Below are 16,197 nucleotides of genomic sequence, written 5' to 3'. Positions count from 1 at the left end.
GATAGTTCAGTTGTCAATTGAATAGACCTTTTCTTAAAACTTTCATCAATTATTCACTAACGCTTAATTAACCATAAAAAAAAAAAGAAGATTGTTCTGCACTATCAATTTCAGTGCTGATAAAGTGCAATGATCTTAGCTATGAAGTATGTTGATTGCTGGCTTCTGTTGGTATCTGCTATAAAATTACACTTCTCCGTTTCTGCAGAAATATTTCAGTATATGTAATACATCTTTAGTTTTTCACTACTGATGGACTTCTTTGCTTGATAGTGCCTAGAATTTTGTTTGATGGCTGGACTTACCAAGACTTTGAGAGTGTTTTTGGCAGTGAAGATGAGATAGAGGAACTTTCCAAGAACATGGTTCTGCTAGCCAAGGTAAAAAGACCTTTAACCAATGCTTATAAAACAGTATACTTTCCGATTCCTTCTTTAAAGTGTATTTTCTTATTTCTAGTAATTTTGTATTGTATAAAATTCTATTTGAAAAAGTAACAGCAGGATTCTTAGTAGTATATTCTAGTATGTGTCCAACTCCTGTACATATGAAGTACAGCAATACTTAAGAACAGTTGACTAAAAGTCTAAAGTGAGACTAAAGAGGTCTGATCACCATAAACGTGTTAAACTATCATTGGCAGTTGCATACTTTTGCCTGCTATAAGGCATAATTGATGAAATCTGTTCGACAGCTGATGTGCTGAGCAAGATTGAGGCAGCAATGGATACCTGATAAACATCTCATGGAGGTCATCTAGTGAGCAGATTGATTTTATTAGTAGAAATTAATAAATAAATTTGTTATTAATGAACTAAATTGGTTATTGCATTTTACTGAGAGGCTGAAAAAGGGTCATGGGTGCAATGAGTGCTTGCTGTTTGTGTTACAGGAGTAGGCTCAAACTCAGTGTGCTAAACCAAATGAGTCATTTTGAATAGCAAGAATAACTTGCTGGGTGTCTGTTACTGTACAGTTTTGTTCAAATCTGATAAAACAGTCTCCCCAGCCTCTTAACACTTCAAAGAAAGAAAAGAGGGTTTTCTTTAAGAACTACATGCTGTTTGCTAAGGGTTTTTTTTTCTGGGCAGTCCTTCAGCCTAATGCTTTAGAGTTATGCCTGCGCAGGACTAGACAGGCTGCTCCCTAAATACATTCAATTTAGTGGTTGTTTGATGAGAGCCTGCCTAATTGCTATCAGAATAAGAATCTTCACATTTGTTACAGGTTGTAAAGAAATTTTAACATGCTCTAGCGGAAGATGGATGTAGAGGTGAACTGAATACTTTCTTAAAATTTGTGACTGCTATGTCAATTCTAGGTCTTCTGTAGCAGTTGGCCTCTTAAGAAAGGGGTACTCAAGTCCAACAGTATCCTTGATCATGCTAAACAAAGTTTCACAAGTTAAATTCTGGAATTATGGACATATTTATTATTCTAAATTAATTTGGAATAATGCATATGCCAGGTTAATATTTATATCTTTATATTCAATAACTCATGACTTTTTTTCCCCAATATACACATAAAGGGTTTCAAATGATTTGCTTAGCAAGTGACTTATGGAAAATGGACTCCACAATCAGTAAGATTGTAAAGTAGGTATGTTTATTCAGCTCTGGGCAGCACGTGGGGTAGTCCCACCAAAGTTGTGCACATGTGACGCATCAACTTGCCATGGTTTATGCAGTAAAGAGTTATGACGTTTCAAAATGTGCCTATACATATGCATAACCTGTTCCTCCTTCGTATTAAAATTGAATGTCTTTTCCATAAGCTCCTCCCATCCGTGCTTGTGCAGTGTCTCCTGGTGGTGGTTGCCAGGGGTCATGGGGATGAAGGTTGGTGATTCTTCCTCATCACTGCTAGTTGACCTCCTGTCTCTGCGCAGACTCAGTTGCTTCTTGGCTCTTGTCTATCCACAGGACCAGTTTCTGCCAGTTAAGATAGGCTCACACTCTTATCAAGAGACTAACCTTGGTAAGGGGCCCAAGGCTTCTTGCTTTAATTAATTTGCACAATGCACAATAGTTAGCAAAGACACTAAGTAGCATCCACTAGTTTAATACTGTCAGCGCTCTATCTCTACTTGATAAGATTCTCCTATTGTATTATCTCTGATGAAAGTGTAAGCATAGTGATGAGCTGTATATTGTTGTCAATTCTTTTTTTTTTTTTTTTTTTTTTTTTAAGAATGAAAACTTTGATGGTTTTGTAGTTGAAGTTTGGAGTCAGCTGGGAAATCAAAAGCAAAAGTAAGTACAAGTCTCTAGGATGCAATTCCCAAAAATCACCTATTGTAAAACATCTGTTTAAAGTTTAATTTGTCCATGTTGATTTGAATTTGTCATATTCTGTAAATAAATACGCTTTACACTAGGACAACTGAGATTGTTCCACTTGACTTAGAATTAAGGAGAAGAGTTAACTCTACAAGAGCTCAGAGGTAACATATTAATCTTCACAGTGGACCTAGCAGACCATGTTAGCTTTTTATATTTCAGTTTTGCAAGATATTACTATTGTACAAGAGTGAAGAGGGTGCCTCAGCACTTAGATGCTGGCACTGGCCTTTATTATATCACTGATTGATATGGGTTACTGGGTAGTTCTTGGAAGTGTGGTTACTTTCAAGAGCACCAGCTTTGAGTTAATTAGGAAATCTTCCAAAACTTTATATGGAGATCTTCTTGGTTTGCTGAAAGTAGAATCAAAATCCCCAACCTGAAGAAAACCTAGGGAGAAACTTACTTTCAGTTTTTGCAAGCACAACATTATTTTCTTTAAACTTTGGAGTAGCTGATCTACCTTTTAGTAGTTCTGCTGTGAAGTTTCACAGAAACTGAATTTATGGTATGTGCTGAAACTAGAGGGCTTATCTATATTAAGTTGTTTCCTGACATGTTGTAATCTATTTTCCTTGAGCAAAAGCCCTTTGGCTGTCTTAACATCTTGGACAGAGTAAAGGTAAGGCAAGCTCCAAACTGCTGCTTCAGGAGGAAAAGGCAGAATGTGGGATGAAATGAATCATTCAGTGCAGCAATCTGAAAATTTTGCCTTGGGAAATTCAGACATCCATTCCTTAAAACACAGCATTCCTAATAGCTCTCTGGTGCTTAAAAGGTCTGGGAGGGAGAAATGGCCTAAAAGTGCCACAATGAAGTCTGCATTCGGTGGAAGACTTAACGTTTCAAAAAGGTTTCTCCAGGATATTCTGTTTAGGATAATGGCTGGTAGTATGTAATAGGTATTGGATAGTTTATAGTTAAGAATATTGGCTGATGGTATGTAATAGTTATTTCTGGAATGGAGTGTGCTATTAAGGGGCTCCTACTGTTCCTTTGTTCCTAAGTATTGATTTTATAGGAGAATGAAACTGCTGAATCTTTGTAGCCCTTCCAAGGGCTCTGTCATTTACACTGGAATGAATAAACCTTAAACTAAATGCTTGTGCTCACAACTGGGTAATTTGCCAGGTTGTTGCTGATGGATCCAGAGCTCAGTACGGAGATCACCTATTGCAATCTCCTAATAAGCCGGTCAATAAAGTGATTTAAGCAAATAGTAACTGCAAGCCAAACGTTGGGTGTAGTGGTCAGTTTATCTAGTGTTATTCAGTAAAACTGATGCTTTTCTTGTAAATTAACTTAGATGAACGTAAGTCAGGCTATATTGCTGTAATTTTAAGGCTCCCTGAAAACCAATGTAAGCATACAAACAACAGAATCCTGTACTGCAAATGGTGAACGAGTATCAAACATACATATTTATTAGTTCCAGATTGAGTTTAATTCTTGCATGGTTAAAATGTTTTTTGTTTGCCAGGAGTAATGCTGGTTCAAACAGTCCCATCTTGCTTGTCCCATCTTGCATGTTAAGAATTGACTGTCATAGATGAGCGCAGTTACTGTAGTCTTTGGTACCAGAATGCTATCTGGGCAAAGTTTAGAAGCATCACTTACATATTCAGTGTTTTTCAGTTATCGTTAAACAGGAATGTGAAGTATTTCCCAAACCTTAGAGAAGAAGAGGGTGATTCTCATGAAGCAGACTGGTAACTGTCTCCATTGCTCTGAGCCCGTAATGCTTGATTATATGTGGCCACCTGTGAGCAAGATTTCAGGATTATCCTAACCAAAATTCTAAAGGAGAAGTTTGGCAGAAAGACCTGAGTAGAAACAAAAGTTATGAACTGCATATTTTATTGTTCAACACCATTTTTGATTTAACAAGTGTAAACCCACCTGTGTTTTCTTTCATTTTATTGCCACTGCCTTAGAAATGGTTGGGGTGCTTAAGATGCAAAATGCTTTGCCTACTCAAAGAAAAACATTCTGAAAAAGGATAATCTAGGCAGCATGCTGAAGTGAAGCTACCCTAATGTGTGAAATAGCAGTTATTTTGTGAAAGTAGGGGGAGCACTTCATTAAAATTTTGTCTCATGATACTTGTAAGTGAAGGGACTCTTGTTTTTACAAGAACAGTCAGTTGCTCTGCTGCTTACTCACTCTAGAACTGGATTGCTTGGTATCCCGTGTCACAGGGAAATTCCCTATCAGTGATTTTTTGGAGTGAACAGGTGCTTTGAACAGATGTTAAGGGCAGAATTAAGTGAACTTAGCATCTTGTCAAGCCTGATTTTTTATTTTTATTTTTTAATTGCATATTGAGTGCTTTTACTCTGAGATCTGTTAATTTCCCTTTGAATAGCAGAGCAGAACTAGTCCTGATAAAATCGGTAAGGCATCGACTGCCCCTTTGCTTCACTTGGTCCTGACAGTAAATTAGAGCAGCCCATGACCTCTTTAGTCCACAGAGTGGCAGTATTGTAACGTGATTCATACATGATCCTTGTCTGATTGTATCTTCAAAGCAACAGCCACCACTAGTACAGCATGTTCTTAACATTAGAAGATTTAGGGACAATTGGCAGGTAGGTGTCAACACAGAGATGACCCTTTATCCTTTGGAGATGCAAAGCCTTGATAGAACAGGAATTGTATATGTTCCATATGGAGCATGGGTATTAACTGTTAGGTACATTGTGTAGGATTTCCTCATTCAGATCCTTCAAATCCTTCAAGGTCAAACACCTGAAAACAGCTTAACCTATTCTTAGGTAAAGGAATAAAAGATCATAATGATGCTTCTAGGCACCGATAGTGTCTGCCTTCAAATTGCTTCCAGAGCTGTGTTAAAGTACAAGGAGACCTGCCTAACTAATACAATTTATTCCTACCACTTACTGTGAATGTGTGTTAGTTTAAAAATAATAATAATAAAAAATCACGTGGTGCTTTTTCCCCTGAAATACACAGAATAGTCTTAAGCTTGCATAAGCAGTCAACAACAAGTTATGGAGATTCAACTCAGGTGCATAAAACTATTTGGGGTTAAGCTGCAGCTATCAGCTTACCTTATGAAATGACAGAGGAAACTGGAACTCTGAAATTCTCCTTTTGGATTGGTGTTGGGATCTATGTTTTTAAAAAGTAATTTAAGAGCATTATGCGTTTCATTTTTAAAAACCCAGAGTAAGTGGATGTTCTAGCTATTAAATGCATAAATCATAAAATGGCACTCAATTATTCTAGTGCTTCCTTTTATGTATCCACATTGAGGAGAAAGCCATGGAAATGGTTTCTGGTTTTAGTACCATTATGAAAAAGACCCATTATGCCATTTTTTGGGCTGCCTTAGTGGTGCAGGGATACTTACAGCACAGGTTTCTTTATCAGACAGTGTCTAGAGAGTGAGATTTGCTTATGGAACTTTTGTTCTTGATCTACAGTTAGGAAGAACTTTTCCTTTGGCAGTGTTTCAGCTGTAACATCAGCATCCGCTCTCTAAAGACGATGTACCGTGATACTTTTTGGCAGAGGTATTTGCTATTAAACATGAGTGTACCACTATCTCTTGAGACAGATGAGGCTGCAAAGGAATCTAGAAAAATGAACTTCCTGAAGGCCTTGTGACTATGAAGTTTTGTAAGTGTCTCTGCATAACTAGGTAACAGTGCGTGTTCTCTGCAAAGTTCTTGTAGTCCATAAGGTCTCTCACCAGCCTCTTTGAGAACCTGTAATCACTGCGAATTTTTAAGAAGAGGCAAACTGATCTACTTCCATTTCAGCACTTTGCATCTTGCTAGAAAAAAAATCCTGATTTTTTGTTTCTCATTGCATCGTTGGAACAAATGGAAATTTCTCTTGCAAGGAATGAGTAGTTGCCTAAAAAGAGCTTTCAGTTTCTTGTTTATCCTAGCTAGTATTCCAGAAGTGAAATGTTGCTAGGAAGTTATATTGCTGGCATCTAGCAAGACATGAAATTATGTAGTCTTAGATTCACTATGTATCTTACGTTAACATCTTGTTAAGCAGAACCAACTTAATTCATTTTTTGTTTTCAAGAACAAAAACTTAATGTTGTAATCATTCTTATTTGGGGTTAGGTTTGCTGTTTTTTCTTGCTCTTTAATGCTCAGAAAAGTGAAGCCTTAAATTATATTAGTCCTTCATGCTATTTTCTCTTATATAATCATTTAATTTTTTTTAAACTGAGTGTAAATTTTATATAACATAAGAATATAATAGAATATATATAGAATTTTATTATATATTCTTATTATATATAGAATATAATATTCTTATTATATATAGAATATATAATAAGAATTATGTGCCTGGATATAGCTGCCTGGCTTTATGCTAAATTACCAAAGCAGCCTGGTCTCTGGCTGCTCATGTAGGATGTGAGGGCCCTGGATGCCTGGAGGCTTGAACAGCAATTGTGTATGTGTATTTTGTATACCTTTGGATGTCTAAAATGGCATTAGATTCTCAGATTTAAATGCTGAAATACCACCTATTCCATCTGAATAACCTGGATTGTGCAGAATTGTGCGTGTGGACCTAAGCTGTAGGGGCCTAACACTGACCAGGTCAGGTTGCAGTAAATGTACAGGTACGTTGGAGAGCCCTCTGTACGTACCTCCTTCTTTCCTGTGGTTTCTGAGAATAGAAGCTCCTAATTACTGATACCCAAATAAGTAAAGTCAAATTTGTGAGATAAAAGACTCCATCTAACTGCAAGGAAATGCTCTTTGCTCCCTTCTGTCTTGCTGACAATCACTGCACAGTGAAAAAGTACTCAGCTTTACATCTTTTATTCTAACACATAGGAAATTACTTTCTGAACAAAAATCAAAATCAACTAAGGTATCCAATACAAACATTATCTTAATTCTAATATAGTTTACTGCCTTTTACTGTTTAAGCCTGCTTCCTAATTATGTAATTGTCTTTTTTTATCTAAAACTTTATTGATTTTATTATTTTATCGACTTTATTATTTTATTGAAAAAAAGTCAGTTATTCATGCTGTGGTGATTAAGGTTAGAAAATTACACATGGCAAAAATACTGAGATAGCAGGAGAGCTTCTGCTTTCTCAGTGTATTTAGTTAACAAGCAGACAGGACAATGTCTCCTTTGCTAATCTCATGTGTGGATTTGTTATGTGGATTTTTTTTTGCTTCTTTTATTCCCCCCAACCTGGGTCATGTTATTAAAAAAAAAAAAAAAAAAAAAGGCATGAATGTGCCCATCAAAATCTCATAGTGTACACAGTGTACACATCATTCTGCTCTGTCTGGCATCAGCTGACAGATGGCACTGCCATCACACAGAATCAGTCTGAAAAATATGATTTTTGACGCCACGTGCTGCAAATCTTGCAGAAGATGACCTTCAGACATCTTATGAATGCTGGTAGGAATATAGGAGCAAAAAGCTCTTCTGGCAGTTCTATCCTTCATGTTAGTCCCTGAAAAAATTAATCTATTAATCAAAGATTTGTCATAATTCACTCCAGTTTCCTGGTATTAACTAGGCAATGAAATGGCACAAAAGGGCAATTTCTTCTTGAAGCAGACAGCTTTATTCTGTCCAATTTTCTTGACAAGGCATAAATTTAAGGGAGCACTGACTTACACAAGAAAGTGGCAGAAGTTGGAAAGTTGCAGGGTTCTGAAGGGTCAGGTAACTGAAGGGAAGGATCTGACAGTCTTAAGCATCTTCTGTGAGGCTTTTCAAATACAATGACAGCTTGTTTTTATGCATCAAAGTAAATTGTTACAGGATGTCCCAAATACAATAGAGTAGCAGTGTTAGGAAAAAGTGAATTCCAAAAAAACCCTTTCTCTCAAACTTTGGGTGAGGAAAATTTGGAGGTGTTCATACTTCATAGGGGACAAGATACTTCAAAATCATGAATGTTTAAAAACTGACCTTCCACATGATAGTACTAATAGAAGGCCTGACAGTGTCGGATTGAGGTAGACCTTAATGAGCTTAAGAGGGTCTTAAAGCTGCCAATGTCTTAGTAACTACTCTGAAGTAAAATTTGACAATGCTGAAGTCTCCAGTAAATATTTAATGTAGCCTTTTCAAGAAGACTGATACTATTCCTAATTCCCTGCACTTTGTTATAATGTTTAAAATGTCAGTAGTTCCTTCAAAATTACTGGTGGTAATATGGGAAAATGTTGTGTAAGAACATTGGAAAACACTACTGGGAGCCAGAAAAGTTTTAATTTATAGCACACGATAACTGAGCATTCTGCTACTGCTGTTTCAGGCAGGAGGGAAGAGTGCACATTTGATTTACATAATTATCTCGTCTGATAGATAGAAGTGAGCCTAAATGAGGTCTGACCATTAATCCAGTGTGATTTGCTAATAAAGGTCTTGGAGCCAAGAGACCTGGCTTGACAGGTTAGCAGGTAGATGTTAATCTAGGTTTCTTGTTTAAGAATCTGTCCTACTATACCTTTTCTTTCTGACCTACTCCTAGTTGAAGTTAACTTTCTTTGTCCAAAACAATATTGCTTGGATTTGTTGGAGGAAAGATGGGAGGTGGAAGCTGTTTTGATGGAATTTGCTTTTAGTTAGTCCTGTCTGCTTGCTCCAAAATAAAGAGAAATCCCAAACATGCCTCTGGCCCTGTATCAGGCCTCAAATCTCTGCCCTTTGTTTACAATTGCAGAGTTGCTGTATGCCAGGCTTGCTTATGCTGCATGCCTTTCCAGTTCAAAAGTGTGACTACTTCTGTGCACTCTTTTTGTGAGTGCATCACTGCTTTTGTGAGTGTGTGTGTGTGTGCATGTGTGTGTGTATATATATATATATATATATATATTTTTTTTTTTTATCTCTGCTGACCTGCTGAACCACGAGCATCTGACTTTGCAGAGGAAGGGAGGAACCTTGGATTTAACATTGACTTGACTTTTTTTTCTTTTGCATCTGGTTTAAAATAATTCCAGCTGCCTTTCTTATGCTGCATCAGTACAGCAAAGTGTTAGGAGCTGGGGCAGATATGTGAAGCTGCAGCAGGGGTTGTGGTGTCAGCCTTGCTTCTAAATCCAAAACTAAAGTGTTACCTTGATGTTGCACCTATGTTATATTTTTGTCCTATTTTGCCCCTCTTTCTCTCCCTTTACCCTCTAAACAATTTAAAGTCAGAAGATACTTTTTACAGTGCAGAGATCTCAGAGTTCCTACAGCTAACAAGGACCCAGGTAGAGAAGAGATCCTGCTGGTGAAGAGTGCCGAATAATCTCAATGCTAGAGGAATTGATTCTTTGATCAAATTCACCTTACAAGTAGCATCTTTGACATCTTATAAAGGGTATATTTGTACTACTTTGGCCATAATTAGCTAAAAGGTCACTTAGCCGTGAGACAGGAATCAGTATTAAAGAAGGCTTAGCTAGTTCTAATACTGATTATAGTTTTTGATAGGACTGTGTCATGTGGGAGCTGTGATGTGTATGTTGGAGTCGATAAATGTGTTACTGTTGTAATTTTGTATGCTTTCCATGGAAAAGGATTCTTTGCCATAATTGATTTGTCTGAATAGTGACACTCTTAATGTGAAATGCAATATGGTAAGGAATGGGAGGGAAAGCTGTTGCTTTCCCAGCATAAGAATGGTAGGAGTACGTGCTGCAGATGGGCTAAGAGCTGATACCTGTAATTTTGTGTCCCCCCTGGATGAGAAATATAGGTGACTGTCCTGGTTCATTGGCAAGAGCTGTTCAGCACACCCAACTTGCAGACTGTAAGCACAAAATGTTGATGGTATTGGGAAAGTAATAAAAATTGCTTTTTTGTTTTATTTGGTTTTGCCAAGGGTTTGAGAGTGGTTTTTTTTGTAGCATTCCTCTGAAGTTTTCAGTGGGTATTGAAGTGTTTCAGCAAAAATAAAAATACTTGGTTACTTTATTTGAATAGAGTCCACATTGTGTAAGTCAAACATCGTTAATTACCATGATGGATAATTTTGCAGAAAATCAATGATTTTAGAAGAATACTCCTAGGATGATACTGCCTTGAAGGGATGTTGCAGTACCAGAATTGTTTTTGAATGTTCAGGTCTAATCTGGTTTGATACATGTAAGTACAGCAAGCAACTTGTTTGCTTGTGTATTTCCTGACTTTCCTGCTCCAGCTCTTCCAGCCTGCTGAAGTGGGCTGTGGAGTTGCTTTCTACTCAAGTTTAAACATTTAAGCATAGCTCTGAACAGATCTAGAATTTCCTGTTGATAGCTGCCTGCCTTTGTGGATCTACTCTGCTGATGGATAAATAGGGAAGTTGATATTGTTCTGAAGATGTAAGTGATATAAAACACACAGAAGGGCTATGTTTATGGTGTGAATTGAAGGTCACATTGGACTTCTCTTAAGGTGAAAATAATAACCATTAAACTTTCTCATTTCTGCAGTCTGCTGTTAACATACTCTTCAAGTTGAGAAGGCTAGAAACAGTTTTTGTGAAGAGACTTTTGGAATTTATTATTCTATTGAAATAAGGATGTGAAAATAGCTTTTGTGAGAAATCTTTAAATTATGCATATGGGAGATGATTCTTCCAGATATGACATTTTCAAGTCATTTTGTAGTTAAACAGTAATATATTGAGAAACAAAACAAAAACAAACAACAACAACAACAACAAAAATCACAGATATTTGAGGCCTCTTTCTAGAGACATGCCTTGAACACTGCATGTCTTGCTGTGAAAACATCTTTACAGATTCTCAGATCTCATGTGTGGTAGTACAGTAGCAACTTGATTCTGTTCAACAGTTGCTTGTTCCAGAACAGTGTTTTTATTGATTAATCCTTTTTACTGAATATGACTTCAAGGGGTAACCTGCTCTGATAAGATGCACTGATTTTATGTGCTAACAATGCATCATTAGGTTACAACAAAATGTGTTAGCCGTAAGGAGGTCACAGGATACAATAAAACTATCTCCAGCAGTTCAGCGTTCCTAGTCCTGTAAGAGAGTAAACTCTTTTTAGTCTGCCTTTAATCTTCTGCTATGGTCATTCACTAGAAAACATGTTTGGATCTCTTGCCAGCTGCGTCTTTTAAATTATTTCTGCTGTTATCTGTTAACTTGCTCTTGTCAATCAGTAGCACCAGTTTTCTGTCTGTCCCCCTAACACTATGTTTATATTTCAGGGAGCTGATTCACTTGCTCGTTCACCTTTCTGAAGCTCTCCATGAAGCAGAACTAAAACTCATACTGGTCATCCCTCCTGCAGTTGCAGCAGGGTGAGTATTCCTATTTAAATAGCAGGTTCCAGATGAGAAATGCTTGCCTGTTACGCAGTAAAATCAAAGCTTTGTTTGTAGCTATGCTGCTTAAATGAAAAAAATAGTTTGAGGTAGTCATGTCTTCATGCATGTTGCACTGTGGAGTCTTAGTAACTACATGTGATTGTGTATAACTTAGAACTTTTGATACGAAAATAACTTGTGAAAGGACCTCCTATTGTGGTGTTAACCCATAATGTCTGGTAAGAACTTCCAGCAGAAGAGCAAAGCAATTGTGGAGCTTAATGACTTGTTGCCAAGGAGTGAAAAGGATATCATAAAAGTAGCATATAAAAAGCTTTCTGAGCCTCTGGGCACAATTTCAGCAATGATAGATTATGCTTGTTCTTGAAGCAAGAAAGGCAGAGCTACAGGAAGGAATTATATCTGTATGTTGTTAAGTCAATCTGTATGTGCTGTGTTTTTTCTAAAATTATTTGTTTTGACTTGGTAATTCATATGTACCAAAAATGCATTTAGTAAGAGGATACTATTTAGAATTGTTAATTATTCTGCTTATTTGTGCAGTGATTTGAATCTGATATATATGCCAGTTGATAAGCTGCTTCTGGTTCAATAACAGTAAGGAATTCTTATCTTTCCATATTTATAGCGGATATTTACTTCCTAAGTTATATTTGCTGGGGGACAAAGAAATCCACCACCAACAAAAACTGGAAAGTGAGAATGTAGTTTCAGTATATGTGAAAGGAATTTGGATCTTTTTTATAGTTTTGCATTTTTAATAAAAGATTCTACATTGTCTTTGAGACATATGATAAAACAGTGATTCTTCCACTCTGTATATCTCTAGTACTATTGTACTACTTTTTCTGAAAGCCAGTGGATCTGCAGTATTTCTATGTTTCAGGAGATTGATCGAGTGAAACACTGAAGGATGAGACTATCAGTGATTATACCCACGTAAGAGTGAGGAGATAGAACTGAAGCCATTTCGGTGGAGGGTGATTCAGAAGATTAGCAGAGTAATAGAACTGTAGTGCTGTCATTTCAAATTGAAGTCTGGGCAATGCTAATGCTATAAAGCTTTAATAGCAGGAGTTTTGCCAATATCCATCTCCCAGCAGAACTATCTGGTAACATTTGGTCACCTTTGAGTACCCTTTCAGGTGAAAAGCTGCCTGGCATCTTTGCATTGTGAGCATAGCTATCTGTTGTCCTACTGTGTACAAGTGTTCATGATACACAATAGTGTTACAAGGATATACTGCAAGGAATACATCATCTCTTACAGAGAGCTGTGCTAACAGGGGTTATCTTATCTCATAAACTGTCAGATTCTAAATCTTTGTATTCCCATCTCCCTTTCCTTGGCCCTCGAAGTCAATGAGTGCCCCTGTTACACTGTAGATAGGCCAAATGTTGAAGTTAAGCATATGGCATGGCCTCTTACTCTGGGTAAGGTACTCCAAGTAACTATAATTGTTTAAGATAGGCTTTTTACTTTTTTAAGGTGAGGACTTCTGTCATGCAGGACAGCAGTGACAAAGCATGACCTGTCGTATAGGATTATGTGTGTGGAACAGTCCTCATAAAATAACTCTGTGTGTTCCAAAGGTTTGTACTAACTGCAGAAAAGGTGACTGGTAGGACACGTACTGATCCTATATCACTCTTGTTCCTTATCTCTGAATATAACCTAGTGGAATAGCACCTCCTTGTAACTGTGCAAATGTCTATGGCTTCCTAGGGGTTGACTTCCTGATAATGATAACTAGGGAAGATTTAGAATATTAGCATGGTAAGCAATGAAAGTTTGTGTTGTTGTTGTTTTTTTTTTTTCTTCCCAAATTTCCTTTTTTCTTCAGGCTGTTCAGCAGCTTTGCATCTGCACATGAAAATTCAGAAACACGTGTCAATCTTAAATGGAAAGCCGTTATTAGGTATTTTTTTAGGTGAAACTTGTCAGCAAGAGAGAAAATTACAACATCCTCTTTCTTTGTTTTACTGGCTTACAGTCACTACTGCTTTATGGCAGTTCAACAGCAGTTTCAGGATGGTGATGGATAAGCCTCTACATTTCTTGTAGGCTGTTGCAATCTTTCCGAATACGTTCATTTTCAAGGTGCCAAAAAGGCTGAGAAAATGGAATGCCCGAGCAAGCTTGTAAATGCCTTGTATCTTCTGCAACTGGCCTTTTCTTTGCAATGGTCTAGAGAGGTTTTCACAGAGTTCTGTGGGGAGGTCCCGTAGCAAGAGGGAGAAACAAAGCATTTCTGCCTATAAGGATCTGTGCAGAGCTTAAATGCTGCCTGCTAAGAAGATTCAGACAACATGTAGGTGACTAAAAAGCTGCTTCTGTGTTGAGAGCAGTTGGCATCTCCACTCTGTTGTCACCTCAACTGTATGTTAGTGATGTAGCCCTGTCCAAATTGAGTCCTGAATGTAGCATACATACTTTCTGCCTACTTAGTAAGTCCAGAATAATACCCACCTGTAATTTTGTTCTTCAATAGCTGGATGAAATTTGGTTGCAGATTCTTTTCTGTAAAAGCATCTGAGGATTTTTCTTTATTATTTTTCTCTATTGCGTAGTGCAAATGTTTTATACCATTAAAATGAGGTAGTCAATTTAATGCAAAATCCCTTTGCCTCCATGTGTGGCTGGCAATTTTTGCTGGTGTTTTTTTTTTCTTCTAGACTTAGTGTGGCTTGTTCCTTATTCCTCTCCGTACTCTGTGTTTTCCATGGTCTCCCTATATCAGAATACACAGCCTGTAAACCTGAGGCAGTTTGGTAGACCGTTGCACTCAACTCTTGTGAAGAGTTAAATCCAATTCAGGTGAAGATGAGTCCTGAGACCATACTCCTGTTAGGTCAGTTGAGTATTTACAGGACTGTAGTCCTACACATGGTGCCTCTCCTCTTTATTGCATCATGTAAATCTGGAACCTCTTGTAAGCATCACAGCATAATGAGGGAAGGCTCAAGCTGTGGGGAGGTGGCAGAAATTGCAGCATTTACAGAAGATGCTGAGGGATATCAAAAACAAGGGAGCTTCTGATCAGAACTTCCTCATCAGGGTGAGGCATCACACATGTTGCAAGTAATCAGAGCTACTGGGAAAATGTTATTCATTACTACCACAGAAATTTTAAATAGAATTGCTAGCATGGCTGAAAGTAAACCAAAGTGTTATCTCTTGTATTAAATCTTTGCATCACACAGGAATGACTGCAGAACTTAGAAATATAGACGTGGAAGCTAAATCCTGGAAAATTGATCCTTCCTCATGAGATAACCTTTGCAATGTTGGCAGGCCACTGCTACTCAATCTGTTCATTTTTTTGCAGGTTTCTTTAGAAAATTGTGGTGTGGTACAACTTTGCATCACATGGGTGTTCAGTGGTGATAACAGAATACTTTGAGATTCTCTTGCTTCAGTTGAGTCAAAAATAATGAGAAATAACTAGGTTTTATGTCTGTCATTTATTCTAATCTTTCATGCTGCTGTCTTATGATCTACATTTCATCCCAACTGAAGTTCCTTTTTTAAAGCAATTTTCTGTTGCTATTAATTGTAGTCTGTTACAGATAAAGCAAAGGAGAACACTTGAATCATTTTTCTGAAATGCTTTATCAATCAGTTCATCACACAAATGCTTTTAAAAATGCTAATACATGCAGTGTTAAAACTTAAGTAATTGCTGTGAACAATGGTTACAATAAGGTGCATCCACTCCTGGTGTTAGGAAGCAAGTGGAGAACAGCACAGACCTTAAGATTATTGTTTATTTTTATAGTGCTGCTACTGGATTCAGTCTTGTGCCCAGAAGGACAGAAGTCTGTTCTATTTAGATGCAGTCACATATGTCTCTACAGTCTAATGTTTTAAATCCATAATAAAGGACTTGAAGCTAGTGTAAGCTCCCTGCATTCACATTTTGTCTTGGTCAGTTTGCCTTGTTACAGTAACTGTGAGCACTAGTTAGAAGTGTAACACCACACCCAGGTTTGGACCTTGCATTGCCCTTGCCCCTCCTGCTGCTGTCCTGAATACTGACCTGATAGGGTGTTCACTGTTGCAACAACTTTGTTATTTGAGATTTAGAGCTGCCCTCTTACAGATGGAGCTGGGAATAGCTGTCTGTCAGAGGTACATTTTTTTGACATGAAAAAAAAAATATATATAAAAATATATATATATATATATATATAAAATATATATTATATATATATATTAAAAATATATATATATATTTTACATGCCTGCCCTTAAATGGCCTTGATCTATAAAGGAGTAGTAAAGTAGTCTCCTTTTCTTGCCCTGGGAAATAAAACCCATAGTTCATATGAAAGAATTGAAAAGTCTCATTCCTCTAAAACAATTTGTTTCTTTATGCATTCCAAAGGTTTCTGGGATTTGATCATAAACCTTGATTGCTCAGGAGAATAATTAGTCACATTCTTTTAGATTAATACTGTTATATAAACCTTTGGCTTGCATTTATGTCTTCCTAATGCATTAACTACAAGAAACACTTCAACTTACTGGGTAAACAGGTAGTTGAAA

General features: G+C 37.1%; 1 protein-coding gene across 5 annotated transcripts in view; it reads left to right on the top strand.

Annotated features, from left to right (window-relative positions):
* The window catches only part of CHID1 (chitinase domain containing 1), a 105,839-nt gene that overhangs the window by 12,324 nt on the left and 77,318 nt on the right, over positions 1-16,197 (top strand). For all 5 annotated transcript variants that reach the window (XM_032188472.1, XM_032188474.1, XM_032188473.1 and 2 more), the window contains exons 6-8: positions 274-380; positions 2,194-2,255; positions 11,529-11,621. In XM_032188472.1, coding sequence (XP_032044363.1) covers positions 274-380; positions 2,194-2,255; positions 11,529-11,621 — 262 coding nt within the window. The remainder of the gene's footprint in view (positions 1-273; positions 381-2,193; positions 2,256-11,528; positions 11,622-16,197) is intronic.

Source organism: Aythya fuligula, chromosome 5 (genome assembly GCF_009819795.1).
Source record: "Aythya fuligula isolate bAytFul2 chromosome 5, bAytFul2.pri, whole genome shotgun sequence".
NCBI classification, from domain to species: Eukaryota; Metazoa; Chordata; class Aves; order Anseriformes; family Anatidae; genus Aythya; species Aythya fuligula.
This window is presented reverse-complemented; position numbering and strand designations above follow the sequence as displayed.